Genomic DNA, 27,858 nt, shown 5'->3' with positions numbered 1-27,858 from the left:
TCTGGGAACAACACCAACACGACGATATCAGATCGTGCCAGGTGGGGGACGGTTCCTGAATGCAGTTTGAGATGTGACGAGAAGAGATGCACTCTGGTACTTTAAATAGATGTATATTTTTAGCTTTCACTGGACAAGCACTGCTTTCCTTGCTTGCCCTGAGAGAATGCTACTGGTATAGAGTTGCATCTTACTCAAAATGACTTCTAAATATGCAACTTAAGTGTAAATTATCTTGTTGAATTGTTTTGTAGAAATGGAACACCAAGAGGAGATGTTTATTAAACACTATAGCAGTATATAGATATTGGAAAAAGTTTTGGAAGCTACTTTTTAATTTCACAGTTGCACAACACTTTGTGAGTGACCTGTGTGTATGTGTGCGAGTGTTTGTGTTGGATGTGACTGAAAGGAGGCTGCAGGCAGGAAATCCATACTGCCGGTTGGGATAAGCCCAGCTCTCTCGACCCGGCATTATCATTCTCGACCTGCTTTTGTCCTGCGACAGACGCATTCTTTCTGCACCGACTGTTTCTCTGTTTCTATCCAGTTCTCAAACAGGCATATACAACATTTAAACGCACAAAATAAAACCAAACACCAAAATAGGTCTTAACTACTCTAATCTAACATGTGCATTTTCGTCATCTAGGAATACATTTCTAGGAATTAATTTAGAAGTGAAAAAGACCAAAAAAAGTCCAAATACATTCCACAGTCCAATTATTTATAACATCAACCAGCTAAGATGATGTTAAGCCATGAGGACAGAGAGAGAATTGTGATAAGTAATAATAGTTTTAAAGCATGGGGAGAGATTCCAGGTTGATACTCAGCTGTGAAGGGAGCAGAAGGGATTCCTCTGTACAGAGGAAGCTTTGTCTAACCAGTCTATGGTTATAATAGAAGTCAGAGACTCTGTTGGCAATGAGTTCGGTTTGATAAGGGATTTTGGAAATAAAGAAATTTAAGCTGAGAGGGGAAAAGTGCAAAGAAAAAGAAGGAGAATGTAATAAAAATGCTGGTTTTCTCTCTCCTGGCATGTCTCTTTTCTTCTTGGACAACTTGCTGTTACTACCCCACTCTTATGTAGGCAAAAAAAGACTGGGTTATAAATTGTAAAAGCTAGAAGAAGCTGCCCATTTTACTGCCTCTAAATGCAAAAGGAAAGTACCAGAAATATCACTGAGTCATGTCATACAGGGTTGAACCTACTGAAAATGAAGCTGGAAGAGTTTATTGTGCCTCTGGGAAACACTTTTTTAGAGTTGAATGATGAAGGGGTCATTTCGAAAAACAGTGAAACCGAAAGAAATCAGTTTCTCAGTGCTGCAGTGTGGATATCTGTATTGTCATTATTATAAATGACTGTCACTAAACCTGTGACTAAACCAAGATCAGCGTTTAAAGGATTTACTTCTGTTTCATGCCTTCATGAGAGGAAGCATGTAAAGATGACCAGTTTAAGCTGACATGACCCTTCTTGAATACACAAACATGGCCATGGGTTAAGCAAATTAAATAAATGGCAGATGATAAAATAATAAAACACGATCCAGGCAAACACACAAAGCTCTGCGTGTCCGACGTCAGGAATAATGCTGTTTTTGTAGTTTTCAAAGTATTTCTCAGAATCTGGAAGCAGTCAGAGCCAAAACACACTGGCTGTGTACTGAGCCATCTGGCCTGCAATTCATACAAACGCACATACAGAAAAACACACTTACATGCAGAATTGACTCAAATAATAACACCCAATTTTCTACTTTTTGTTCTATTTTTGTTTCAGCTTTACTGCCCCATGAGCACGCTACTTTAACTGAGTTACATTAGAAAGCAACACTTTTTCATTCTCCTTATTTTCTGGCATCAAGTTTTTCTAAACTATTTTTTACTGTTATTTTTGTCCTCATTTTTCCTTGTGTGTTTTTACTGTTGCATCACATTTTGCACGCAGAATATTGCAGCATTAACCTCAATATGAAGGCTTTTTAAATGAGATATTTGTAAGGATGAACTACTCCTTTAAAAACATGCCATGAAATATTTTTGCAGCAGGAATTCCTGAGAGGGTGTGGTCACCGCTGGGTTGTTGGGGCTGGACAAAAACAGGCCACAGCTTTCCATCCACCTCGTTCTTTCTTTCTTTGTGTCTCTCTTCCCCGTTTGTCTTTCTTTCCCCATCTGCCTGTTTTGAGCGTCCCCTGGGGGTCGTTCAGATGAGGCTCCGACCTCACAACAGGAAACCTGAGGTGACCTCAGCCAGTTCTCTAATAAAATAACAGGATTGCCACTTGCTCAACATCAGATTAGGAGAGCTGAAAACAGCAGTCTGTCACTCTCTAGTAAATCCATATCTAAAAATATGGATTAATAGATTTGTGCACAACATCTTTATTAACCTTTGCATTGTCATGTGCATTACATATGCACCATTAAATGCCTTGAAACAACAAACTGTTTCGTTAAAGACTGAAAAATAATCATCTAGCCTCTACCACCCACTAAAGGTTGTTTAAATACAACCTCGGATGAACAACAGTACATAACATATTACACTGTTTCATTAATTATTTAACAAAAACTACAAAAGTGAGAAATGAAGTACACCACATGATTCAGTAGCTTGCAGAGCCACATTTAGCAGGGATAACTAAAAGGACTCATTTTCTGTGACTTTCAGTCATCCTGGATGTATGTTGGCCTACGTTTTACAGCGTTGCTTCAGTTCATTGAGGTTTGCAGGTATTCGTTTATGCACAGCCCTCTTAAGGTCTCTCCATTGATTTCAATCAGGTTATTCTTTGCTGCTGTGCTTGTCTTGCTGTATGATGCAATTTCAGGCAAGTCTCGGCTGTCAGAGTGATGGCCTCACATCTGCCTCAATACCTGCAGGGTACCCAGGTTCTGTGGCTGCAAAACAAGCCCAAATCATCACTCCTCTGCCACCGTGCTTGAAAGTTGGTATTGTTTGGTTTTTTTCCAAACGCTGTGCTGTGCATTATGGTCCGATATCTCCACATTGGTCTTGTCTGTCTAGAGCATATTGTTCCAGTCTTGTGGTTGAAGATGCAACGTGACAAACCTAAGCTATGCTGCCATGTTGTAGAGAAAAGAGGCTTTCTCTTGGTAACCCTTCCAAACAAGCCAAACTTGCTCAGTCTTTTTCTAATTGTACTGTGATGAACTTTAACATTTAACACAATAACAGAGGCATGTAGAGTCTGAGATGTAGCTCTGGGGTTTGTTGCAGTTTTTTGAGCATTGTGCAGAATGACTGTGAGGTGAGTTTGCTGGTCCCAGCAGCTGTCTTAAATGTTTTCCACTTCTGAGTGGTAAAGTGCTATCAATACTCTAAGTTATTTTATTAGGTATGTTGTATTCTTGTACAGCACTTTGGTCAACGCTCCTGTTGTAATTAAATGTGCTATATAAATAAATAAAATATAACTGAGTAATCTTTCTCACTGCAGAACGATGGACTGCTGTGATGGCCAGCAACAACTGCTTCTCTGAGCTGATTGTTGACACCTTTTGTTTTATAGATTTGCTCACACTTGCTGATGATCAGTTAACACTACAGTTGCATTTAATTAGCACAACGTGGTTGCTACCCTTTTAATTTCAATGGAGAGAGTAAGGGTGTACTTAGATTTCCACACACTGTTGGGCATTTCAGTTTAATTCTAACACAGTATAATATGTCATATTTTATAGTTTGTAGTCATCTAATTTTAACACCTGTTATGGACAGATTATTTTTTATTATGTCCTGTAATGTAAACCCTTTAAAAGGCAAGAGGGGCTTTTGTATTAAAATGACTGTAGTTGTGAAAAACAGTGGCACCAATTGAGCCTCTTGTGACGAGAGCAGATGAGTGATATCCTGAGTAGTAGTTTAGCAGTATTAGCACTAAATGCTGTTATGACACTTCAGTCCAAACAGAGGATGCTCTCCCTTAGATAAGATCCCAGCAAGTCGTCATTTGAAAGCTTTTTTTAAGACGCGCTGCTGTTGTCAGCTTCAGGTATTTCACGGCTCACAGTACAAAAACACTTCCCTAAAACAAATGAGCTGCAAATCCAGTTCTTGCGACAGTATCCTCCTTCCATCGCTGATCAAGATCACTTCAAAGAAATGTCTTCTTATCAGATGAATTCCTTTGCTAAAAATTCCACGCACCTACAGCAAAGGTTAAGCTGACATGCAAGCTCAAGCAGACAAACAACCTCATGAACACACAAAATCTCTAAATCTAAAAACGCAAGACCTGCGCTGAACATATCCTATAATGATTTTCTTTATTGATTCTGTTCACGCTGTGCCGAAGCTCCGTCACCGGTGACTGAACGCCACTGAATGATCCTGACTGTCAACATGAGCGTAGCTTGTGTCGTCTTTCCTTATCAGCTGTTTTCATCTGCAGCGTTCCTTCATGGGAACTGGTTGTGCCTGTGAAGAAGCCTACAAGGATTACACTGAACGGCAGTCACAATAAGCTGATGTAATACCAAAAAAATCTGCTTTTGTTTGAAAGAGAAGTGATTGTCTTTGAAGGGAGGCTGGGGTGAGATAAATGAAGGGGTCAAACAAGTCGTGGATGCTCTGTGCCTTTTTAAAGGTAAGCATGTTCATCATTGTCAACTGGAGGAAACAAGCTTAATCCAGAACAGTGGAAAAACACACTGAAAAAAGGTCACGAGGCTGCCTACTTCATCATATTAAGTGATGCTTTACGACCATAAAAAGCCTACTGGTACAGACTGCGAGTGACTGAAGATGGTAAAGAGATGACAATTACGTAGCAGAAGCACTCTGTTCAAAGTAAACACAACATAAGGTCACTGTCATTAAAACACACTCAGCTGTAGTAAGACACGACTATAAGACATGACAGATGGGCAGGAACAACACGAGTCAGTAGTCTAACCTGAGGACGCAGTTGGTTGTCAACAGATAGTCTTCGCTTTACATCTCCAGACCGGCTGTGAAAGAACACATTTTTAAAGTGCGTTTGAAGAAGCAGTTCACTTTGACTGGATGTTCAGGAGAACACCCATGTGTAACGGCAAGATTGAGAGATGTGGATCCATCATTTCCTGAGTTTCTTTGCCACAAAATAACAAATTATGCAACTTTATTTTAAGACACTGAACTAAGAGTCCGGCAAAGCAGCAACTAGTTACTCGCTTCATCATTACTGGCAGTTCCTCATAAACAGTTTCTGTGTAAAATTGTTATCATATGTGCATCATGTCTGGTTCTATTTTGGCTTTACACAGCTGGATTTCTTTTGTGCTTACAAACACCCAAACAAAATTGTAACCACTCAAATTGTCTTCTTAATTAAATATTTTCCAAAATGAAACCTTGTTGAGCTACCACCATGACTGTCATGGTTCAGCTGTGTAGTCTCACCTACCACACAGCAGTGCAGGACTCCAGAGAGAAAATATACTTCAAAGGTCGACTCAAATGAGACAAAGGGCAGCAAAACTGAACATAACACACACGTGACAAGAGACTACCAAAGTAAAACAGGAAACATAACACAGACAGAGACTAAGACAGGGGTCAAAGGGTTAACTGATGGCACGACCATAGCTGGACTGGCCATCGGGCATACCGGGCATTTGCTCGGTGGGCCGATGGTGAATTTTTGCTTTTATGGGCCAATGATTTATTTTTATTTTTATTTTTTTGTAACGGTATAAACAATGAAAGGTGGTGGATTAGGTGACATGAATGAGTTGAAGGGAAGTTATGAACTGTTTCTGAGAGACAAATAACACCAGGATCCTTTTCGATGTAGCTGACAGCTGGTAACTGTGCAGGGGTGGATCTAGCAAAGTTTTGCCAGGGGGGCCAGGTAGAACATTAACAGGGAAAGGGGGGCACAAAGAAATACTTTTCTTTTTCTTTCTTATTCTCATTTAAAATGTCTGGCTGTTATTAAATAGTTTTCTTAAGCTTACAACCAAAGTTTTTATCTGATGTAAAATGTATAGAAATCATACATATACCAACAAGACTGTACATCACTGTCACAACAGCATTTGTTTTCATTCAAAGGCTTTATGGCTTTAATACCTGGTGGGCCGGTCTTTGTAGAATCCAATTTGCGATGTGCATGGCTGGCGCGGCCATTTATTTTTTAATGCACCTTCTCAGATTAATTCACTGCGTGTCGTGCCCAGGGCTGGACTGGATTTGTCTCGCATTAACTCCCTTCTTTGTCAAGATGATCCCACACTGCTTCAGTAATGTTGAGGACCGGGCTCTGGGGAGGCCGATCCATGACTGATAGTGTTCCACGGTGTGTTTTTCTATCCAGGCATGCTTCTACTGCACTGGAAGTGTGTTTGGGATCATTATCGTGCTAAAAAATGAAGCTGTTGCAAATCAAATGCAACCAGATGATATTACACGGTGGATCAAAATCTGATGGTGCTTTTCTTTTCATGACTTTTGCACAGTGCTATAGCTTTGTTTCAATCTTGACTTTATAACAAGAACAATATTAATTCCCTGTATGGCAAATGTGATCAGACCCCCAAACACAAGCACAACCACAAACAAATGACCCATATAGGACACTTCAACATGAAACACCAGGAAACATTTTCCCAAACTGTCCTGATTTTTTCCTTTTTTTTTAACAGCTGACAATGCACATTTAGTTTATTTAGGTGTGTTACAAAGAAGAAGTTAATGCAGTTCAGGAGCAGGAGTGAGAAAACCTAAAAGCAGGTGATCTCCACTGTGCTCGTGCCACACAGGTGGTCCTGCAGGTCTGTATGCAAGCCAAACAAACTGAACTGCTTCCTCCAAATGGCATCAGTGTTTATGAAATAGAACAAAATGTACTTCCAGAAACCCTGGAAAATAAAATATATAACAATATAACAGCTGTTTAAGAGGTATATTTAGCTAGTTCAGCTTTCTGTTGCTAGTGACACCTTACTGCTGTTTGTGAGAAAATGAAAGAGATGAAGGAAAGGAGAAACAGAAGAAAGAGGACGACACACTGACAGGACATTCTGGTGAGTTTGGAAAGTACTGCAGTTTGGAGCAGCAAGTCCAGCATATGGCCTATCTCAGTGGGACAGTGGGCTTCCAACCACCACACCCCCTTGAATATTTGGTTTCCCCCTTGCCCTACTCTACACCCACGCACACACACTGATCACCTCTCCATCTATACTCTAATCATTTTTCAGGCAAGGAACTGAGGAAGAGAGGGAGCGCCACTAAGCCTCTCTCCCACTGGCTGCGTGGGTGTGCATCATCCCAGTGTTAAACAATGTGTTGAAACAGATCAGCCCTGGACATAACGTCACGTAAATTACCGTCTCTTTCCCTAAGCCGGGACTTGCCAAAACACAGAGCTGAAGCAGTCGAGGAGGGTGAATTAGATAAACATTACATCTTCTCTTGAGCACAGGGGACATACGTTTGCAATGGAAACACTGAATCACGATCTCAGGGGAACGACCGTCACTGTTTTACAGGGTGTTAACTGCACATGAAGTATATTTAGTAGACAGGGTCAAGTAAATACACATCACAGGGGGATACGTGGTAAATTAATCTTTGACAGTTTGAGTCCATCTTTTTCTTCTGGCTGTTTTGAGCAAGCTGAGATGATGTGAAACGAAAAAGAGAGAAAAACCACAGTATGGTATAGTAACAGCTGGGAGTACATTTATGCATTTAAAGAACATAAAACAGCTGTTCTTAACATTATAGAAAATCTTAAATATTTTCTATAATGTTACCCAGTGTCATAAAAGTTCAAATTAAGCTATGAGGCCATCTAGTGGTGTTTAGCTGTAATACGAAAGTACTAATATATGAGTAGTGTAAAATGAAAGATATAAAATCTGACAAAATACAACAGTATACAAAAAACTCATACAGGGAATTAATTTTTTAAGTTCTAGATAAAAAGAAAAGTCACTCAAAGGGAATTTAAACAATAGTTTTTGGTGTAAAAAACCACAAAGCAATTCTTTGCTGCTTAGGTCACAGTAATATCTGCTCTTTACTATCTTTCTCTTTATTGCATCATCGCCATCATCTCATTTCTTTTTCATCTGCCTCATATTTTCCAAATAATCTGTATCCATGTCATTCCCTGCTCGTCCGGAGCAGCACCTGTCTGCCAGTTGATTGTTGGGGGTCAGGAGTTTGGATGGAAAACGATCCTCCTCTGGGAAACAGCCAGAAAAATGCAGGCAGCTATTTAAAGACTTTTCGATAATGAGATGGCAGGGGTGGAATCCTGGAGCTGTGTTCTTTCATCATAAACACATGCCCACGCCTCTCAGCAGCCGTAACGGATGCATCTACACTCCCTGATCTCTAAGGTGTCAAGACTAAGAGATTCCTGGGAATTTGGTGGCCTTGTTTTTACTATACAGCAGCAATTAAAAATAAGGCAGACTTTTCCAAGATTATGTTGAATAATTCAAGAAAATAAAACAGCTAAATGAGCTAAAATGAGAGAACTAATAAACTTTCTACTTGGAAAGGCCATTATCTGTCCTGTATGGGGTCCTATTTGTGCCAAAATTATGTTTAAATGTGCAGCCGTCCCACTGAATATGTAGTTGTACTTCAGTTGACGGATGAATATTGATGGACTTCACAGTAGCTACCTACATCCATCTTTTATACTGTTTATGAACAAAACACTGTTTCGCATTTGTGTAAATCAAACTATACTGTTATCTTGTTACACTTCCTCTCATTTGGATGTTGAGAATAATGCCCTGACATGCTGTTTGTTGTTGATTACGTCGTGGAAGAGAAATTGTTTAAGCCGTGTTTCCAAAGTCACAAAGAGCCGACGGATGGCCTGGATTGCAGCCATTCGAAGACCAAATATAACGTTCCAGAGCACTCCAGCTCACATGTTAGTCTGCTCCAAGCATTCCCACAAAGGTCAGTCTTCTGTTGTAGTTATTACGTAATATATCATAACATAATTATTGATGTAGGTTACAAATAAGTCTTAATTTGAATTGAATTCGTTGCGCTATGCTGCTTTGTTCGCGGTGGCTTTGTGGGCTAATGTTTGTTGTATTTTGTAGGAAAACCAGCCTACAAAATGCTGGAATGCGATCCAGACTGTGCACTCTCTATCAACCTGGGTCATACCGAGTTTAAAGCTGCTACCACAGCGAGATTTGATCGGTTAAGAGGGAGAGCAATATCAAAACAGCCACGAAAAGTCCTGCATATATGTGCCCAAGTGTTGTATTGAAGCAATCAAGTGATGAATAACTGTTTTCCAGTATGTTGTTTTGCAATGTTGTGTTTTTGTTGATTTGTTTTTCACCGAAGCAGCTGATAAAGCACAATGGAACACAATTTTGCGTCTTTCCTGTAAGATTCTATAATAGAATGAAATAATAATGCCAGTTATAAATAAGGTCAATAATAATAACTCTTTTTATTCTATTAGATCCGAAAATGTTGTGTAATACTACAACCTGAAATGACAAATAGATTGCGTTGGCCTGTACAGGAGATAAAGAAAAAAAAATCTAACAACAGCTGTGAAATGGAATAGTCCAAATCACCAAAGTAAACTGGACCTGGGCTTGTTGCAGGGATCTGAAGTTACTAAACATTTTGTGAGTGTATGCACTCACACTTAGGACCATATAATAATAAATATGTGCATGATGAAAGTCGGGCAGCACGCTAACGTCCTTACTTGTATGGGTCTGACCCTTTCACTCCTTTGATTTTTTTTCCTCATACTTTTTTGTGCCTTTTCGTCAAGTCTGTCTTTGTACAGACCTGCCGTGTTCTCCGTTGTTTTGTACATAACTGGTTTTGGGGCAAATAAAATGCAAGTAGGGATTAAAACCGCAGAATTAATGATTACCGGTGCTGGAAATGCTAGCGCTTGATGCAGTGTTTTGATTTTGTTGCCCTCGTACCTACAATGCAATGCGCGAAAGTCACGTGGTCTGTCAATCTCTATTAGCAAGCATGGTTAGCTAGCTTGGTTAAAAGCTAGCTAACCAAGATTTATAAGCTTTATGAGCACAACACGGACAACATAGTATTCATTAAGATGAGACTAAAATCCCTAAATCTCATTCACCAAAACTGAAGCACAAACAATACCACACCGTAAGACATATGACTTTCAGATAATTTCACAATAAAGCACCAAAAGGCATCAACACCACAAACACACCTCAGCAGTACAAATCAATGACACCATTTACAGGGGGGTGCGGTTAGGAAATAATGATGGTCAACAGTTGGCACCTCCCTTTTCATAGAGGCAAGTAATGTTTTCTATACAAGCCAGAAAACATGCCTTATCATACTGTAAAGATCAGCACATTAAAGGATCTTTCAGACAGGAAGTGGGATGTGCTGCGATGACTATTAGGATTTTATACTCGTCGTGCGGTGCCTCACAAATGGCAAAGTTCACATCAAATTGATGTCATATTCACTGTTGTTACCTACCTCTTAATTTTTTATAACATGGCATGTTGTGGTCACTGGTCACCAAGCCCTGCCTGTACAACATAATTAAATCTCTTGCTCATGGCCTTCCCGTCTACTTGGATGCATATCACATACAAGTCAAACATGGCCGCAGTCAAAGTTCAGCTGCAGCACACATAAATGCTCTTTAGCCGGCGCACTTATGCTGCACTTTACTTAATGCAGTGCAAACACATTATTGCAAGCCACAGAAAAGAATGGGCTTCAGAGTGCAGCACACAACTGCAGTTTTCAGCACTTTACAGCTCCTGGTACAAACAATTGCTTTGGCAGGTGTGTTTGTTAAAGAGTTTCGTAGTATTTGAAAAACAGTTCAGAGCTCAAAAACAAAAGTTTTGTCACATTTTCAGTCGATGTAAAAATTGTGCACATGAGCAAAATTTTGACACAAATGGAACCTCATACTCTCGGGGTGAAACAGGCAGCCTGCTGTGCCTCTTCTTTCCCCCTGCACAGTGTTTATTAATAGACATAAACAGACCCGGGGTAGTCATGGTCACGCATAGCAGCACAGTGACTGAGTGAGAGGAGGCTGGGTCAACTGTCTTTATCCCCCCATCTCTCTCGGTTCATCTGTACTCGCTGCTCCCGCTCATTCTTTAACACTCACTTTACTTTTGTCGTTTGAACCAGAGCGCCTTGATTTTATTCTTGCTCAGCAGATTCATCATCGGAATACAGCAGGAAGGCAGAAAAAAGGAATCATATGTTGAGAAGTAAGTTCTTGTGATGGTTTAAATTAATTATACGTTCATGAACTTTCTGTTGTTGTTCATAATGCAGTTTTTTATTTTTACTGTGGCCTTTTGCTTAACTGATAAGTAAATGTTTTTGTGTAAGATGGACATCAGGCGCATGCTGGTGCTGTCTCTGGGTGTTGTGCCTTATCCCAGCACCTGTCCTGCAGTGAGACAGCTGGTCCCTGTCATATCTTCTACTGAGCTTTGTTCTGTTAGCAGTCAAACATGTCAAAGAAAGAACAACAAAATGTAGCTTCTAAAATATGCTCATTAATTACATGAAATGACCTAGTTAAATACAAGCACAAGAGTTCTAGCTTGATTCTTTGCTTTTTTTAGTTGGTTTCAAACCAAGAAACAGCATCTATCACATGGATCTTGTCTCTCTTGTCTCAAATCTCTACCCGATGACATTATTGGGTCAATTTGATCAATTTACCCTTGGGGAGTATCTGGCTAGTCTTGGCAAACACCTCAAAGGGTACAGTTACAGCTGCATTATTCACCAGGGGAGACTCCAAGTGCCCATCCATCGACAGGGACAATGACATGTTATGATAATCTGCTTGCTGGTGTAATCTCTGTAATGCCACTTGCTGGAACTTCAGATGAAAACTGTCTGTGTGTGTTTATATCACTAGAGGTTTTGTGTTCATTGAATGCATACTTGTCTGAGGTGTGTTTGACCGTGGCCATGCACTGAATTGGTGCCCGTGGCACCTAGCCTAAGGGAGCAGCTGTCAAAAACATACCCTGCTAAACCATGCCTCCACATGCCCACATGTGCTAATGACATCAGCATAGCTTGCAAGTCCAGCCAAAACATTAACCCAGCCCCTATTGTATGCTCACATGTTATCATTTTAAGCCAGACCTAATATATAGCTAAGAGGCCTGAGACTGCCTAACGTATTCATCTGGTTTAACAGGCCTTTCTGAAGGGGACTTCTACATCAAAACGGGCAACGGGAATTAGGCCAAACAGATGGATGACCTAGATGATAACATTTCATCCTCTGGTTTTGAGCCACTCTTCATTAAGGAAGAGGAGGGGAATCCAGAGAGATCCCTCATGGAACAAGGAGAATGCAACACAAACCTCCATGACCTCACCTTCACAGGCGCACAGCTAAAGCAATCAGCTTTGATAAAGCCATACCTCCAGGAGATGGATGACTTACTGAAGAGCTGTGAAGAGCTCACCGGTATTTCATTTGGCTCTCAGTACTCAGCAAATTATACTGAAACAAATCTGCATGAATCCAGTCATGGTCAGGCAAAAGAGGAAGTAACAGTGGAAAAGTGTGGAGAAGCATGGAAACACCCCCAAGCCTATCTTTCAACTAGCTACATTGACACACACATAGATGGGACCAGTGCCGAAGAAAAGCCTGCCCAGGGCCAATCGCATTGCATGGGAACTGTCATCGACAGGTGTGGCGTGACCACAGAACGCTGTCGCCAGGCAGAAATGCCTCTGACATCAGCAGGTAACAAACTGAGCAAAACCATGGTGGAGTATGAAGGCCAGCTGCTGGGGATGCTAGCCATGCTGGAGGGCTGTATGGAAGAAACTGGCATGGATTTTGAACCCCAAGAGTGGGTTACAGATGAAAGCCAAGAATATGTACACATCAACAAGAACCCTCAGCTTTATAGAGGCACAACACTGGTGCCCATTCAGCAAGAGAGGCTATTAAAGACGGAGAGCCAGCCAATGCAATTGGACTCCTGGGAAGAAGGTCAAGTTTCCAAGGACACCGGGAAAAGAATGACAGCAGGTTCAGCAACACATGGCAGCCAGCACAAAGATTTGTCTGGCCATGACATGATGGGTGAGCTCTCTGTGGACCGATCAGAAAGCCCAGGTCATCTAAAAACAGACAAGGTGTTCGGCTTTTCAGAGACACCCATAGATACTACAAAAGAGAACACGATGTACTGCGAGGGAATGAAGCCTGGACATATATTTGATGAAAGCACAGAAACAACAGGAGATGTGATTGAGATTGATGTAGATGCCAATGAACTCCTGTCTGAGAAGACAGAAGAACTCAAGAGAGACACCTTAGATCTGGGATCTAGTGTGACAGAATTAGAGGCCTTGGGGACTCAGATGGAGGACTGCATTGAAGGGGTACAGCGATTACAGAAGAGGAGGAAGGAGCTGCTGGTAGAGGTGCTGTGCCTGAGAGGGGAAATGGGCCAAGGGGCAAGTGAGGAGGAGGAGGAGCGGATTGATAACAAAGTGGCAGACCTGATGAATGTGCTCAAAAAAGAACAAGAAGGCAGAAGGGGAGAAAGAAAGAGGGAGAGAGAGATCCTCAGGGAGGAGAGGGCAGAGGAGGAAAGAAGGATGTGGAAGGTGAACCTGGAGAGACAGGGGCTACAAGATGAGCTTAGAAAGCTGAAGAGGAGGCTATTTGCAATGGCGAGGGGCTGCGCCCACAGCCAGGCAGCTCTGAACAACCAGCGCTGTGAAGTGGAGATACTAAAGAGAGAAGAGGTAAGAACATAATTACATTTCCATCCATCATGCATTTCCAACCATTCATTCATCTTCTTCTAAATGAATTTCTTCCAGGAGAAGCTGAAGTCCTTGGTGCTCCAGCTGATAGAAGAGGGCTGCCAGCTCAGGCTGGCCCAACAACAACAGCTCTCAGTAGTAAGAGCGAAGCTCCAGGAACAGAGCTCCAGTCAGACTACCAACACTGCAGAGGAGCTGACTGAATGCAGGAGGCATTCATGTGGGGACATACAGCAGTATGTGGAGGGTGGCCTGAAAGCATTGGAGGACAGGTGCAGTCAGTGGAATCACCAAAACACGTGTTTTTCTTCCTTTTGACACACACAGACATTTGGTAGTGCTGTAGTTTTAAGACATAAAAACCCACTGACACAGTGTTACAGCTATAAAACACTAAAGCTTTCTCTGATTTGCTTGTCCAGGTATGAGCCCATTTTGCTTGCACTGTTGAAGAGAAGAGAGGCAACAGCTGGCGCAATCGTTAAAGCCAAAGAGCAGGCCCAGGAGCTGAGAGCCCAGCTGAGACCTCTGATGGAGGAGATAGAAAAACTGAAGCTGCAGAGGGCTTGTTTGGAGGAGAAACTCAATCTACTCCACATGCAAAGAAGAGAAAACGTGGGGCAGTACAAGGTAACCAAGGTGACTGAGGAAAAAGTAGGGCATGACGACAAAAACACTGACATTATGCCTGCCTCTCAGGAGACGGTGCACTGTCTGGAGGAGAGCAGCAGAGAACTGAAGACTGAGTTACAGATTCAGAAGCGAAAAACCAAAGAGATCAAGGAGTTGAGAGATAGCCTTAACGAGCAGCTCCTACTTTACAGGTAATCCGTTCATCAAGTCTGTACCACACCTTTAAACCTTTAAGCCTGTAACTAGATTGTTTTTCTTTACAGAAATGCCATTCAGGACCATAACATGGGTGACAATGAGGAGGAAACATGACTGTTCTTCACACAAAATGAGCTTGTGTTTTAGGAAACATAGTAAACTAAAGGTTTGATCAGTGCACTTTAACACATATAAACATACATGCTGTTATAGGACAAAACCAAGACAATCTTTTTTTTTGTAAAGATAAACTAGACTGCAGCTTGTAGGAAAGTTTTTGTTATGAATAAACGCAGTGTGTTCTTTGTAATCTAAGTGCCACTGATGAGTTAATGTCTGTCTCTGAAGAGCAGACTGAATTTCTTGTACTTATAAGGCCAACGTGCCTGAAGAACTAAACACTGGGACACAGACGAACAGGGTGAGTAAGCCTCAGAGACGGGAAAAAGTACCAAAACATCACAACACAAAAGAGGCCTGAGCAAAGTGTGACGAAGCATCATCAACTCTTTCTTTTTTCTTTTTTTTCTTTTTAAATGACATCAGAAACAGCAGTATGCGACATTACGTGATGGCAGAGCTTCAGTTCATCCTTTGTCATTTTTTTTTTTTTTTTTAATAAATAGGACAGGGGGAATGAATGAGAGAAAGAGGGGGAGAGAAAGAAAGAAAACCAAAGGGGAGAAGAGACGGTGAGAAGGGGGGGGAACTCCTGGGTCACCTGTATGGAGAAAAAAAAAAAAAACAAACAAAAAAACCAAACAGAGGAGACAGCAAACAACAAAGAGCAACATAATAATAGAGAAAACAAAGCACCATCACAATAAACTAGCTAGTCATAGATATCAATATTTACTAAATAATAAACGATATTGTGCAGCACGCAAGATAGACAGCGCACAGTGTGCTTTGAGGCAGCAGCCAAGAAAGCTTTAGTCCGCGTCTGTGAATACCCATGTGTGCATACCTGTGTGGATCAGCATGCTTGCATTCCAAAGGTTTCTCCATGTAATGATCTGCTAGGGAGTGTGGGGGGGCCACAGCCCCGTCCTCCAGGGTGTGAAGCAGGTATGGAGGAGATCAAAACTCCAGACATCCAGAGGCCCCCAGAACACAAGAGACCAAGGAAGACCAACAGAGGGGCAGCCGCGCCACTGTTCCAGTAAGAGCTGAGGAGCGTCCCAGATGAGGGCTCGCCCAGCAGCCGCGGAGCAGAAGTCAGGGGGAGTTGCAGTGACGCGCCCGTGAGCTCCGCCGGCCCCCAGCTGTGCCTGAGTGACCGAGCCCCAGGCCGAGAGGCCGGGGGCACCCCACCTCCAAAGGGGCCCGAGCGAGCCCCAGGCCCCAGGCCCCGACAAGCGGCCGCCAAGGAGTGAGCCGGTGTGTACCCGGACGCCCACCCCCAGACACAAAGAACCACCAACACACCGACACCTGAGGGAGTCCGCCACTGGCAGGGGAAGTGGTGGTGGGTGGAGATAGGCCTCCAAACCTTGGAGGGCCTGAGGTGTCCCCAGAGAGGTGGCGTCTGATACCCAACCTGACATATAGACACAGACATACAGGCACACACAGACACAAACATCCATTCCCACCCTCATGCTCTCATATGCACTCACTCCACACTCAACCAACGTGGAGACAGACATAAAGAGACGCTGTACACACAATCACACTCCCCAAGCGTACTCTACAAACCGGGTCTAGGTACCCTTGCCCCTGGAGGGGGGAATTGCACCCAGACCCAGGTGGTGTTACCCTTTTCCCTGCGGTGGGGAGAGGCAGACCACCCCGACTCCGCAGCAGCAGGGAGGCCCCACACCCCAGACCGCAGTTGGACGGCCAACTCCTCCTACTAGCCCTCCCGCTCCAGCAGGCCGCAGAGAATGGGGGTGGGAGAAGACTCCAAACCTCCCTCCACCCGCTCATTGTAGTGTTGATGCATATGTGTTCTAAGGTGCAATTAAAACCCAGGAGGGCATGGAGCTACCTGCCAAGGAGCAGCAGGTAAGCGCATAGTCCCTCCTGCTAGCCCTCAATGACTAAGTGTATTTAAAATTGAGAGGTGGGCAACGACGTCAGGGGTGAGGTATACACCCTGATGGTGATTTGGACTCCGTGATTGTGCCCACCCCCAAGATCCTATATGTATGTGTAATGAGAGTGTGAATAATGTGAATGTCTAAGTTGTGGGATAAAATTGAGGCAGAGGCAGCCAGAAGGGGACAGGGGGGGGGGGGGGGGGTAGCCTCCTCTGCACCCTGGTGACATACCCCCACTCCAAGGCCCTGCATGTGTGGGTGGTTGTGGAGGAGCGGGAAGAGGGAGGCAGCTGGAGATGGGGAGGGAAGGAAGGGAGGGGTAGGTAACCCCTCCCTGGGGCCAGCTCCCCCGCTGACCCCAGTAGGCACCCCCACCCTCCGCGACCCGCCAGGGAAGGGGGGCCCAGGCCCATCAGACCGGGGCCCAGTGCAGTAGCGCCCCCCGGCTCCACAGAGCCCTGGACAGTCCACCCAACCCCACCACAGAGAAAACTGCACCCACCCCACCATCCACACATCTTCCAGACTACATAAGACGGTAAACGCCCAGGCTGAGATCTTCCTCCACCTCTCCTGTATCTCCCCCTCCTGCAGAGAGTTCCTGAAGAGAAGAAAGCTCCTGCAAGATGTGACCATCCCCCCCACCAGTTGAAGAGCCCCCCAGGCGGCTCGACGCACCGGCGGCACCCTGCTCCAGGGCCGGGCCCCCATGCACCCACCCGCCCACAACCCCGGCAACACACCAACCAGGACCCAAGCCCCCGAGGCCCGGCCCGGGCCACAGCCCAGAGACGGAGCGCCCCCAGAACCTCACGCCCATCCCGGACCCACCCAGGGGCAGCCAGGTTGCCAGGTCAGTAACCCACGTCCGTCAGCACAGACCCTCCCCTAGCCCCGCTGCACGCAGCCGCGAGGAAACAGTCACCTGAGAGCCAACAGAGCCCCCAACCGGACGTGACCGCTACCCCGGGTTGAGCTCCCCAAGGAAGATGCCTCCGGGGAACCCCCCGACGCCCTAAGCCTGTCCCCACACAAAATGAGCTTGTGTTTTAGGAAACATAGTAAACTAAAGGTTTGATCAGTGCACTTTAACACATATAAACATACATGCTGTTATAGGACAAAACCAAGACAATCTTTTTTTTTGTAAAGATAAACTAGACTGCAGCTTGTAGGAAAGTTTTTGTTATGAATAAACGCAGTGTGTTCTTTGTAATCTAAGTGCCACTGATGAGTTAATGTCTGTCTCTGAAGAGCAGACTGAATTTCTTGTACTTATAAGGCCAACGTGCCTGAAGAACTAAACACTGGGACACAGACGAACAGGGTGAGTAAGCCTCAGAGACGGGAAAAAGTACCAAAACATCACAACACAAAAGAGGCCTGAGCAAAGTGTGACGAAGCATCATCAACTCTTTCACTAAAATGATTAAAAACTGTGACTGCTCACGTTTGACAAGGAGACAATCCTCATTTTCACAGAATTACAGGCATAGTGGATGTTAAACATGCAAAATATTAAACATGCAAAAAACGTTTGTGGCTGAAGGAGAATAAACTATGCTGTACCATGAGTACCAAAATGAATCAAATAATATATCAATAATTTAGTGTCATTAAATGTATGGCTTAAATAAACTTAAATATCTATTCATGTCACTTTAAAATTTTATGATTTTAATTAATGACATTTCATTTTAAAAAACTAATCAATCATGTTTAATTGTTTAATGAGGGATTTATTTCATTCATTTTGGCACTTGTGGCCCTCCATACAGTAACTTTTCACCCTGAAAAGCAAAAACCTGCATTTCTTTAAATGGCCAGCAGAGGGCGATGACTCTGAAGACTTCTGGCTTTATCTGTGTGGAATTAGGCCTCTACTCCTTTGCTTTATGGTCCAGATAAACAGTCTGCTAACACTCAGTTACTATTTTGAGGTCATAAAGAATCAAAGTTCATTTTGTTAATAAATTAGGGTGACTGTAAGGGTCAGAAAGGAGTGTCCAGTGCAGTCAGTGCTCATAGACCAACAACCTGTCTATCACAAGTCATTGCTTGTCATTTCCAGTAAAAAAAACAAAAAACAAAAAACATAACAGGATGAAAATGACAACAGTACCTTCTAAATCTCTCTTCTATAATCATCTGTAGTCCACAAAAACCAGAGCAACAAGATTTCAGGAACGTTACTTCAAGAAAGTCACATTCAATGCCACTGTTCTGTGGACTGCGTCAAATTCTAGCTGGCATTTTACTTAACGTTGTAACATAATCACTTTTAATTGTTCAATAACACTTTATTAGGGAAAGAAAGCATTTACAATATAGCATTGTACAAGGAAGAGCCAGTTAATTACAAAAATACAGATTATACATAAGTGCATTGAAAAAAACAATAAAGAAATAAAAATGAAAAAAGTGAAATTCTTGAGGCAGTAAGTTACTAAAACGAGTCACTTTCAGTGTCCCAAAACAAGCCAGCGCTACATTTAGTCACACTGTGTTCTTAGCATTTAGTGTCCCGATGGAAGCGGAGCAGGATGGCGGAGTAGCTGAGTGGAACTATTTGTGATCAGGCTTGTAGGTGAATGCACACGACACGTGGAGGTGTTACGCGGTAGCTTCACTTTCCATTGTACCCTCAGGTTCTTCATCATTGTAGATGTTCTCAGCCTACACGGACAAATCAGTGTCAGTTATTCAGACTCAAAAATATTAGCTGTGAGAAAACCTTTAGTAAAAATATGTCTAAATAAATAAAATAATTGGCAGATGGAACAACACACTCACAAAAAGCATTAAAAATCGTATGGTACAAGGCAGAGGGATTGAAAGCTAACATGTGGTCACAGCTGTCTTACCATTTGCCACACTTGCATAATGTTGTCCTCAGACACAGAACAGGTGACCCAGGGTTCATTGGGGTTCCAGGAAAAGTCAGAGATCTTGGCTGTGTGGCCTCCGTGGATAAACTAGTAAAGAGAAGAGAAGCTTCAAGTTTCGGCATACATCAATGCAAGATGGCGACACTTCTACAGACTTCAGCGAGTCTCACCAGAAGCTCAGGCGGGCCGTCCTCTGCATCTTCTGGAGACTGCTCCTCGCCAATTTTACTACAGAAGAAGAAATGAGAGTTAAACTTTATACAAGGCAATGTCACTACACTGTGCCACACATTTCCGGGGTCAACTAAGTCTTTAAAGCCATCTGTTTTAAGAAGGTCTTATCAAATAATTGTGTACCTGAGATCCCAGACATTGAGGCGGCGATCTGTTCCACTAGATGCTAATACGGTTTCATTATGAGGTGACCACTGAACCTAAAACAGAATTTAAGGCGCTGAAGGTGAAAAGCAATTAACGCAGGTCATTCATTCATCATAAAAGTAAATCTTTGAGTTACTGTCTGTGTGATTCACTGCTTTGGAATTACAAGAACGTCTTGGCATCTGCATCGGAATGATCATCAGGAATATTAATAATAATCAAAATGCAGAAGTGTATATTGAAACCCACACAGCCACTATTTTCTCAACAAGAACACTGATATCAGCAGCAAAGTCATTGCTGTCGTAGTTTAACGCCGAGCTGAGCCATTACACAGCAAAAAGCAAAGAAGCGGTGCTCTGACCAAGACGGTGAGTTTGGGTGGAGTTTTTCTACAGTCCACAACAGCAACGCGTCTTATTGTAATCGAGATTAAAAGCCTCACAGGTAAGAGAACTAGCAGCAGTACTTGATCAAACCAACATGTTTGCTCAACGAGCTCAGAGGTGAAGAAAAGCATTTTTCCAGTTTCTCCCAGCCACTGAAGTTTGTTTGTAGGATACAAACAAAAACAAAAGCTGCAGAAGTTAAAATATATTATTTAGACAGACTGCTAACTTACTTTAATATTTAAATTTACCAAACCTGCTGCAGGCTGAAGGCAGCAGGTTGAGTCAAAAGAGGCATATACTACATAAGATTTATTTCAGTGCTTTATTTTAAAATTTAAATCAGTATAAAATATACAAAATTATATCACTGCACCACTAGATACTGTCCTTATTTCAGTACAATTTCATTCATATAAAGAAACATCTTACCTGAAAGATCTCATCTTTGTGCGACTCAAAGGAATGTAGCTTTAGCTTCAGGTTTCTCAAGTCCCAAAGAGCCACGGTCTGTGGGCGGCACAGATATAGATTAAAACATGCCTGCAACATTTTCGGCAACAACACTGCAGTTACAAAACTAACAATACCATGAGGATTATTTAGTCAACAGTTACAAAATGCACTCAGTTAAAAGTCCTGCTGTTAATAAAACAATACCAATTAAAAAGTGTTGGAATATTATATCACCTTGTCTGCTGAGCCGGTGGCAACGATGAACTCGCTGAAAGGGTTAAATGACAAACAGTTGACCTCTGCTGTGTGGGCCTCCACTGCATGGCTGGCATTGGAGGTATTGTTTGAACGAGTGTCCCAACTTAAAGGACAAGACACAGGGTGACGCTCATCCTTTTGCTGCATTTGAAAAAAACTAAGTGTGCTTCACCTGCGCGTGGTATTTCACTGAGAGCCTTACATCATAAGCTTCTGGTCGTCTGCTACAGATCCAAAGAGCGACTCGTGAAGCAGATGCCAAGAGACGTCTTCAACCACAGCACTGTGACCGGTAAAGACCGTCTTTGCATTTACTATCCTGCCCTCCTTGGGAACAGCACTGATGTCCCACAGACAGATTGTCTAAGGGACAAAAGCACATCAAACCTCATGTTTGCACTTCAGTTTTGTAAAAACGTAGTCAAATTGGAAAATGATTGTTAACAGCAGGTTTTTGGCAGTGCACATTTTTTAATACCTTCCTGACATTTCATTAAGGTCAGTTTCTGACAGCATTTGTGGAAAAACATTTAGACAGAAGTCATTGTAGTTATGAATGTAAAGCAGGGGTGGGCAACTCCAGGCCTCGAGGGCCGGTGTCTCGAGGGCAGGTTTTAGATGAGTCCTTGAACCAACACAGCTGATTTAAATGGCTAAATTAGCTCCTGAAGTTCTCCAGAGGCCTGGTAATGAACTAATCATGTGATTCAGGTGTGTTGACCAAAGGTGAGATCTAAAACTTGCAGGACACCGGCCCTCGGGGCCTGGAATTGCCCACCCCTGATGTAAAGCATGGGTCTCAAACTCCAGTCCTTGGCTGTGTCCCAATTACCGGTAAGAGACTGCACGCTTGAAGGACGCATTTTAAGTGCGGTTACGTCACCGCCACGCGACGACGGCTGTCCCAATTCGAAGTGTGCTTCAAATGCATACTCCAAATGCGCCGTCCATTTCCCCAAATATCAAGCGTGGTCCGGTGCACGATTCGTGGTCCCATATATCCCACAATTCATAGCGCGGCGGTGGGTGTGGATAATTTTGCCGCAAAATGCGGCAGACGCGAGCGGCTGAAGAGGTTTTTTTTTTTTTCTTCCAAACTTTATTGAAACCATAAAGCGAACAGTCAGTCATTCCAGTTCAGTTTGTACAGTAGACATACAAGGCAAATAAGAGTAACAATATACAGTACAATGAAATAAGAAGGATAAATAAAGGATAAAAAAAAAAAAAGGGGGGGATGTGACAGACTTCATAACAACTTTGTATTTGAAAGTTGTGACAGCTCATTCGTTGAACATTGCTGAACGAATTTCAATCAATGATAAACCTTTTTTATTGGAAGTTAATTTAAGAGAGTTTAAGTAATATTCAATTTCAATCAAAAACAAATTAAATGATGGGATTGAGTTTTGAAATTTACATTTATGTATGTGGAATTTCCCTAATAAGATGGAGCGGCCGAAGAGTGAACTGTCAAAAGTACTGAATATGACGATCGATAGATAGATCGATATACACACACATCTCATAATATTCTGACAATACTATAATATTGGCCATATTATATTTACATCACCACAGTGAGTTGACTTTAGTCTCATGAACAACATTAACTAATTGTTATTTACTAACTAATCTTAAATGACTGTTCAGCACAGAAATGAAGCCCAATAATCATGTTTTACAGTCCCGTGGTCTCAGCCTCAGATACTCAACTAATCAAAGTGATGTCATGACAAAAATGAATGACTAACAAAACATTTTCTCCTTCATTTCTGTCAAACAACGCTGTATGTAACGTGTCTCGCGGTTAGTATCATGGTTGCTAGGCAACCTGAACAGCACGACGAAGCGTATACCCTCCCATTTCACAAGCCTCTCACTTCCACACTTCTCGTACTTATAGTACGCACCGTACGTAGTGCGCGTACTTCAAGCGTGCAGTCTCTTACTTGGGACACAGCCCTTGAGGGCCGGTGTTCCTGTTGCAAACACACCTGAATAAAATTAGTAGCTCATTAGCGAGAATATAGAACTCACCTGCATGCTAAATTTAAGTAAATGTAAGTGTTTGGAAAAATGAACTTCTAAAAGTACTTTTATTGCACCATGTTCATTCACTCACAAGCTGCTGTAACATGAATCAAACGGCTGAATTTCCACCTCAGCATGCAGTCTAAAAGTTGCATAGTCTTGCTAATGACTTTAATTAATTGTATTCAGGCGTGTTGCAACAGGGACACGTAGAAAAGTTGCAGGACACCGGCCCTTGAGGACTGGAGTTTGAGACCCCTGATGTAAAGGATCAGCTGAGTAAATGATTTAATTCACCAGCTGGCATCAGAAATGCTAGTTCAATAACCTAATCGTAGAAATAATGCTCTGTGATAACTACAGTAATAGAAGCTGCAAATGAACAAAGCTGAGAGCAGTTTAATAGTTAAATTACGAGCATTTCTATGTGCACGTCACACAGACAACTCGAGGGATTGGAACCAAACAGTGAATGCAAGCGGTCATGAAGGCTGAAGTCGGCCCACCAAAATATCTGTGTGTGTGACTTTTTTGGCAAAGCAGTTTACTTTTATTTATGGTACTGGAAATATAGTGATTGAAACTAATATAACAAATCTGTAAAATAGCCCTAGTTGGAAATATCTGCTGCTAAAAATTAAAAACAGAAAAATATTTAGCACCATTTCTTCATAAAACAAGAACTACTTCCTCTTACGTGATCATCTGACGCACTAAGAAGAGCTCCTGACAGATTTGAATTCCAGGATAGACCATAGCCTTCTTTCTTGTGGCCTCTGAGACGCAGATCAGGGCGACACACTCCTGGAGTATCTAAAGACGACATAATAAAATCAACTGTCAATTCAGAGACACTGGAAGAGAGGTGCGAGTCTAAAAGAACTGAACAGACAAGTTTGTTTTTGACTAGCGATTCTGTACGCCCAGTATTTATGTTTTGATGAAGTTGTATAATTGTTTTAATACCAGCAAGCTACCAATCACAATCCAGTTTTTCATAACGTACTCAAGAACATGCCATCTTCAGCGGTGTGTTGTGCTTTGTGTGATTGTTGCACCTGGCTTTGAGGGATGCTTGGTGTAATCAAACACCAGCACATCTGAGGTGGGGGTCTTAGTGGCAATGATGCAGGGGTTCTGGGGCATATAGCGGGCACGGTTCACTTCTCCTTCGTGATTGATCCTGATTTCAATCTCAATCTTGCCGTTTACTGAGCCAAAGCCTCCAAACTCTTCAGGGAAATATAGAGAAATATGTTTGCAAGCTGTAAGTATATAAAATATGAAGTGAATGCATTATACATTCTCTCTTTATCAATATACCCACCTCCTTTGTCACTGTCGTAGTGCGAGGTGTCAAACTGGGCATCATCATTGGGCAGCTGCACGCTAGCAATAACCAGGTGATTCTGCTCATCAGACGTGTGAGTGCCCAAAATGAGCCTGTGTACGCTGTAATCCTTTCCCTCGGGCCTGGTAGGGAGAAAAAAAAAAAAAAAAAAAAAAAGGTTTAATGCATTAATACCACTTTCTTGCATGTTTGAGATATATTACTGGTCAAATGTGTAAGCGCTTCCACCTTGAGACGTCAGGTAACCACTGAACAGTCAGGCTGGGCCACTCTAAGGCATGGGTCATAACCAGGTCGTAAAGAAAGGGGGTGTTTTTCTTCCAGATCTTGTACTCTTCATTGATGACCCTCTCCTCCAACGCATCATCAAAAGCACCAGCTGGAAGACAAAGTGGTCACAGAACCAGTATTGATAATTGGTCACACAGTAATACTGTAACTAAATAAAAAGTACAAATACCTGTCAGATATATCCATAGCTTTCACTAACTCAAGCTGTTAGTTTATACTAGATTTATTTCTGTTACAGTTAATCGAATAGAATAACCCTGTAATTGTCCCACAAGGGGAAATTTGGGTGTAACAGCAGCAAGAAAGACACATATACAAACAAACACAAGACACAGAACAGAAACATACACAATTTTTACATATTTACATCAAGGACAATTGTTACCAAAAACAGAGTACTGTACCATTATTAAATTAAATAAAATTAAATAAAGTTAAGAGGCAAACCCTGGTTATAGTGTGAATCGGTTGATAAAATAGAGGTTTACATCAGCGCTGTCACTTGCACTATGTTTGTTGGGAGCGGTTTTGATTGTATAGTCTGACAGCTGCAGGGAGGAAGGACCTGCAGAAGCGCTCCTTCATGCATCGAGGATGCAGCAGTCTGTCACTGAAGGAGCTCTGCAGTTAAGCAACATTTACATGCATGGGGTGGGAGACTGTCCATCAGAGATGTTATTTTGGCAGAGTCCTTCTGTCCCCAACCACCTGTACTGGGTCCAGGGTGCATCCCAGAACAGAGCTGACCCTCCTAATGAGTTTATCCAACCTCTTCCTCTCAGCTGCCGATAAACTGCTGCTCCAACATACCACACTGTAAAAAATGACGGATGCCACCACAGAGTCATAGGTCTTTAAAAGCGCCCCCCGGACTCCAAATGACCTCAGCCGCCTCAGCAGGTCGAGTCTGCTCTGACCCTTCCTGTAAAGTTCATCAGTGTTGTGGCTCCAGTCTAGTTTATTATTCAGGTGAATCGGCAACAACCTTTAAAAGTTGGTCTTTACAGTCAACAAATTTCGCTATCAAGTGATTTGACTGTTAACGTGACAAGGCCTAGGTATTTATCAGTGTTATGAGAAACTTCTCATTGTTCCCGCACCTTGCTACAGCGTTAGCATTACCATAAGACGTGAACTCATTTCTTCACCTCTGCCCGGTATTCACACACAAATTACCCCAACTTTTCAGAGACTGTGCCCAAACAATAACTGAGCTTTGACATCAGTAAAGTTCACCTTCACACTCTTAAATTACCCCCGCTTGTGTTGACTGTTATAGAGTAAAACACAAGAGCTACGGGCAGCTTGCCCTAGCTGCCACCTAAGCTAACCTGACAACTAGCTGAGGGGCATCAAACAGAATCGTTTCTTTTTGCTGACAACTAAAGTACTCACTCTACCTTCCTTGTCTGACATCATGTTTCTCCCACGTAGCTGACAGAAAACTGAAAGCTTAAGTGTGGTTAAGGTGTAGAGCCCCTTGAGCCTCGTCCAAGCTGGTCCTCCGGTGTGCCTGCAGACCCCCGGTACCGTTTAAACCACGGGAGTACAACGGCACGCTAAGAACTAGCTAACCGAGCAGCCGACTGTGAGAGACGTGGGTGCATTCGCGCGCTAAGTACAAAGAGGGGCGTCTTCCCACCAATTACGGCGCAGCACCTGTGCGCGTGGCTATCGCAGACTCCGGTGCAGCTGCAAGTAATTTCGATGGCAACCTAGAGCACCAGCCATAGCAAATAGGAACAATGACACTATTTTTACGTCAAAGCACGCACACCAGACACGAATACTGAGAAAACTAATGTATTGTTATCCTTACTAAAATATACTGTTACAAACTGGACGTTATGAAGGTAAACACCACCCGTGTGCTTATTGTGTTTCTTGGCATTTCTGTGGACTTTGGCAGAGGCACACCAGGTAGAAAACTTTATCGTTGTTGTTCTTCTGAAGGCTTCGTTTGCGGGTTTTTTTTTTTTTTTTTATAATTAAAATGTAATTTTAAGGTCATAAACAAATGTCGCTTTAACCGCCTGTGGTGCCCATATAATGCTGGTGACAGAATGAATGATCTCTGGTGAGCAGTTCTCATAGCACGTGATACTGTCACTTTTTCCACTACACTCGTGCCAAAAGACAACAAGCCTTTACCTGTTTGTCATTGGTCAACAGTAAATTCCCCCCTTTAGTATGAGAACTTTTGATTGGCCGGCTCTAATAAACCGCTTTCCCATAGGCTAAGCATGACGCGGGCCCTTAAAACGTGAAACATAGCTAAATCCAGTTGTAAAGTAGCTAACCTCTGTCCAAGTGCTCCGAACACAGTCGGTATGTCTGCGACTGATATGTCCGGTGTGCTGGATATCCTTCGGTTATTGTACCGGCACACGCAGACACTGGAGGAGTTTTCGGACAGCATCGTGTTCAGAGAGGGACAGAAAGCAGCTCTCATTGAGCAGACAGATACAAACCGTTTCAAATCGTTCGTTAGGAGTGTTTTTGTGTGCTTTGACAAGGAGCTACAGAAGGTAGCGAGCTGCAAACAGGTAACGTTTCGCCCTATTGAAAAGTATACATGTACATTTCCCAGGTTAGTCCTGAGGAGTTGACACGCACTCCTCTGTGGACGTTTGAAGCGGTGTAGCTAACTCTGCCTGCCATGCTGTTATAATGTTAAAGCCAGGAAACCATGTTACACTCCTATATTTTTTTTTCTCATTGAAACTAAGCTGGGAGTAAAATGTGCGCTGCTGGAGGATATTTCAGCTTCAGCGAGGTCCTCTTTTTTTCTTTTGGGGCACCCCCCCCCCCCCCCCCTTTCTCCTTTATTAGACATGTTTAAATGTATCCAGTTATAATGACAGATAGTTAATATCGCCCGATATATTCGTCCGGCTCTACACTAGGACACGGGGCGGGCCCCAGAATAATACTCTGAAAGGGTTTTCACTGTGCTAAGTTATACGTGGGATATTTCATTTCAGGATCTTTCGAGTGCCATGACTCTTTGATTTAATGGCTCTAGTTAGTAAGGCAAGCTGTAACTTTGAAGTAATTTTAATTACATAGAAGAATAAAGAACTCAGATTATTGTTTTGTCTCTGGGCTAATATAGCAAAGAGTTTGCCTT

At 42.7% G+C, this 27,858-nt stretch overlaps 3 protein-coding genes across 5 annotated transcripts in view; 2 read left to right on the top strand and 1 right to left on the bottom strand.

The window, feature by feature from the left end:
• The first annotated feature begins 11,098 nt into the window (after positions 1-11,098).
• On the top strand, positions 11,099-15,329 carry sync (syncoilin, intermediate filament protein). The gene is made up of 6 exons (XM_085446760.1): positions 11,099-11,256; positions 12,210-13,786; positions 13,865-14,079; positions 14,230-14,437; positions 14,507-14,631; positions 14,704-15,329. Exons 2-6 carry the CDS (start codon positions 12,266-12,268, stop codon positions 14,750-14,752), a joined length of 2,118 nt encoding a protein of 705 aa, XP_085302886.1. The 5' UTR covers positions 11,099-11,256; positions 12,210-12,265; the 3' UTR covers positions 14,753-15,329.
• A 2,825-nt stretch (positions 15,330-18,154) lies between these two features.
• rbbp4 (retinoblastoma binding protein 4) lies at positions 18,155-26,446 on the bottom strand. Of its 2 annotated transcripts, none has more exons than XM_085445955.1 (12): positions 26,129-26,446; positions 24,666-24,816; positions 24,414-24,559; positions 24,145-24,318; positions 23,784-23,899; positions 21,255-21,415; positions 21,029-21,155; positions 20,771-20,848; positions 19,926-20,002; positions 19,739-19,796; positions 19,545-19,655; positions 18,155-19,356 (listed from the first exon to the last, which is right to left on the bottom strand). In XM_085445955.1, exons 1-12 carry the CDS (start codon positions 26,145-26,147, stop codon positions 19,294-19,296), a joined length of 1,281 nt encoding a protein of 426 aa, XP_085302081.1. In that variant the 5' UTR covers positions 26,148-26,446; the 3' UTR covers positions 18,155-19,293. The 2 variants fall into 2 exon arrangements, with proteins under 2 accessions (XP_085302081.1, XP_085302082.1); XM_085445956.1 differs by having other exon boundaries at positions 26,124-26,434.
• A 543-nt stretch (positions 26,447-26,989) lies between these two features.
• tert (telomerase reverse transcriptase) overlaps positions 26,990-27,858 on the top strand; it is a 14,298-nt gene continuing 13,429 nt past the window's right edge. For both annotated transcript variants that reach the window (XR_014917574.1, XM_085446358.1), the window contains exon 1: positions 26,990-27,274. Coding sequence is in view for 1 of the 2 variants with exons in the window: in XM_085446358.1 (XP_085302484.1) it covers positions 27,059-27,274 (216 nt within the window). In the remaining variant the exon portion in view is untranslated. The remainder of the gene's footprint in view (positions 27,275-27,858) is intronic.

Source organism: Copadichromis virginalis, linkage group LG22 (assembly GCF_057382275.1).
Source record: "Copadichromis virginalis isolate Kocher_CV1m ecotype Utaka linkage group LG22, C_Virginalis_male_GT1.1, whole genome shotgun sequence".
NCBI classification, from domain to species: domain Eukaryota; kingdom Metazoa; phylum Chordata; class Actinopteri; order Cichliformes; family Cichlidae; genus Copadichromis; species Copadichromis virginalis.
This window is presented reverse-complemented; position numbering and strand designations above follow the sequence as displayed.

Excerpts from the sequence above, each read along its gene's own strand:
- sync (XM_085446760.1), top strand. The coding sequence starts at position 12,266 with ATGGATGACCTAGATGATAACATTTCATCCTCTGGTTTTGAGCCACTC. Across the intron at positions 14,080-14,229 it reads CTGAAAGCATTGGAGGACAG|GTATGAGCCCATTTTGCTTG; the intron begins GTGCAGTCAGTG and ends TTGCTTGTCCAG. Across the intron at positions 14,632-14,703 it reads GAGCAGCTCCTACTTTACAG|AAATGCCATTCAGGACCATA; the intron begins GTAATCCGTTCA and ends TTTTCTTTACAG.
- rbbp4 (XM_085445955.1), bottom strand. Across the intron at positions 21,156-21,254 it reads GACGACCAGAAGCTTATGAT|TTGGGACACTCGTTCAAACA; the intron begins GTAAGGCTCTCA and ends TTGTCCTTTAAG. Across the intron at positions 19,797-19,925 it reads CTCAATGTCTGGGATCTCAG|TAAAATTGGCGAGGAGCAGT; the intron begins GTACACAATTAT and ends CTTCTTCTGTAG.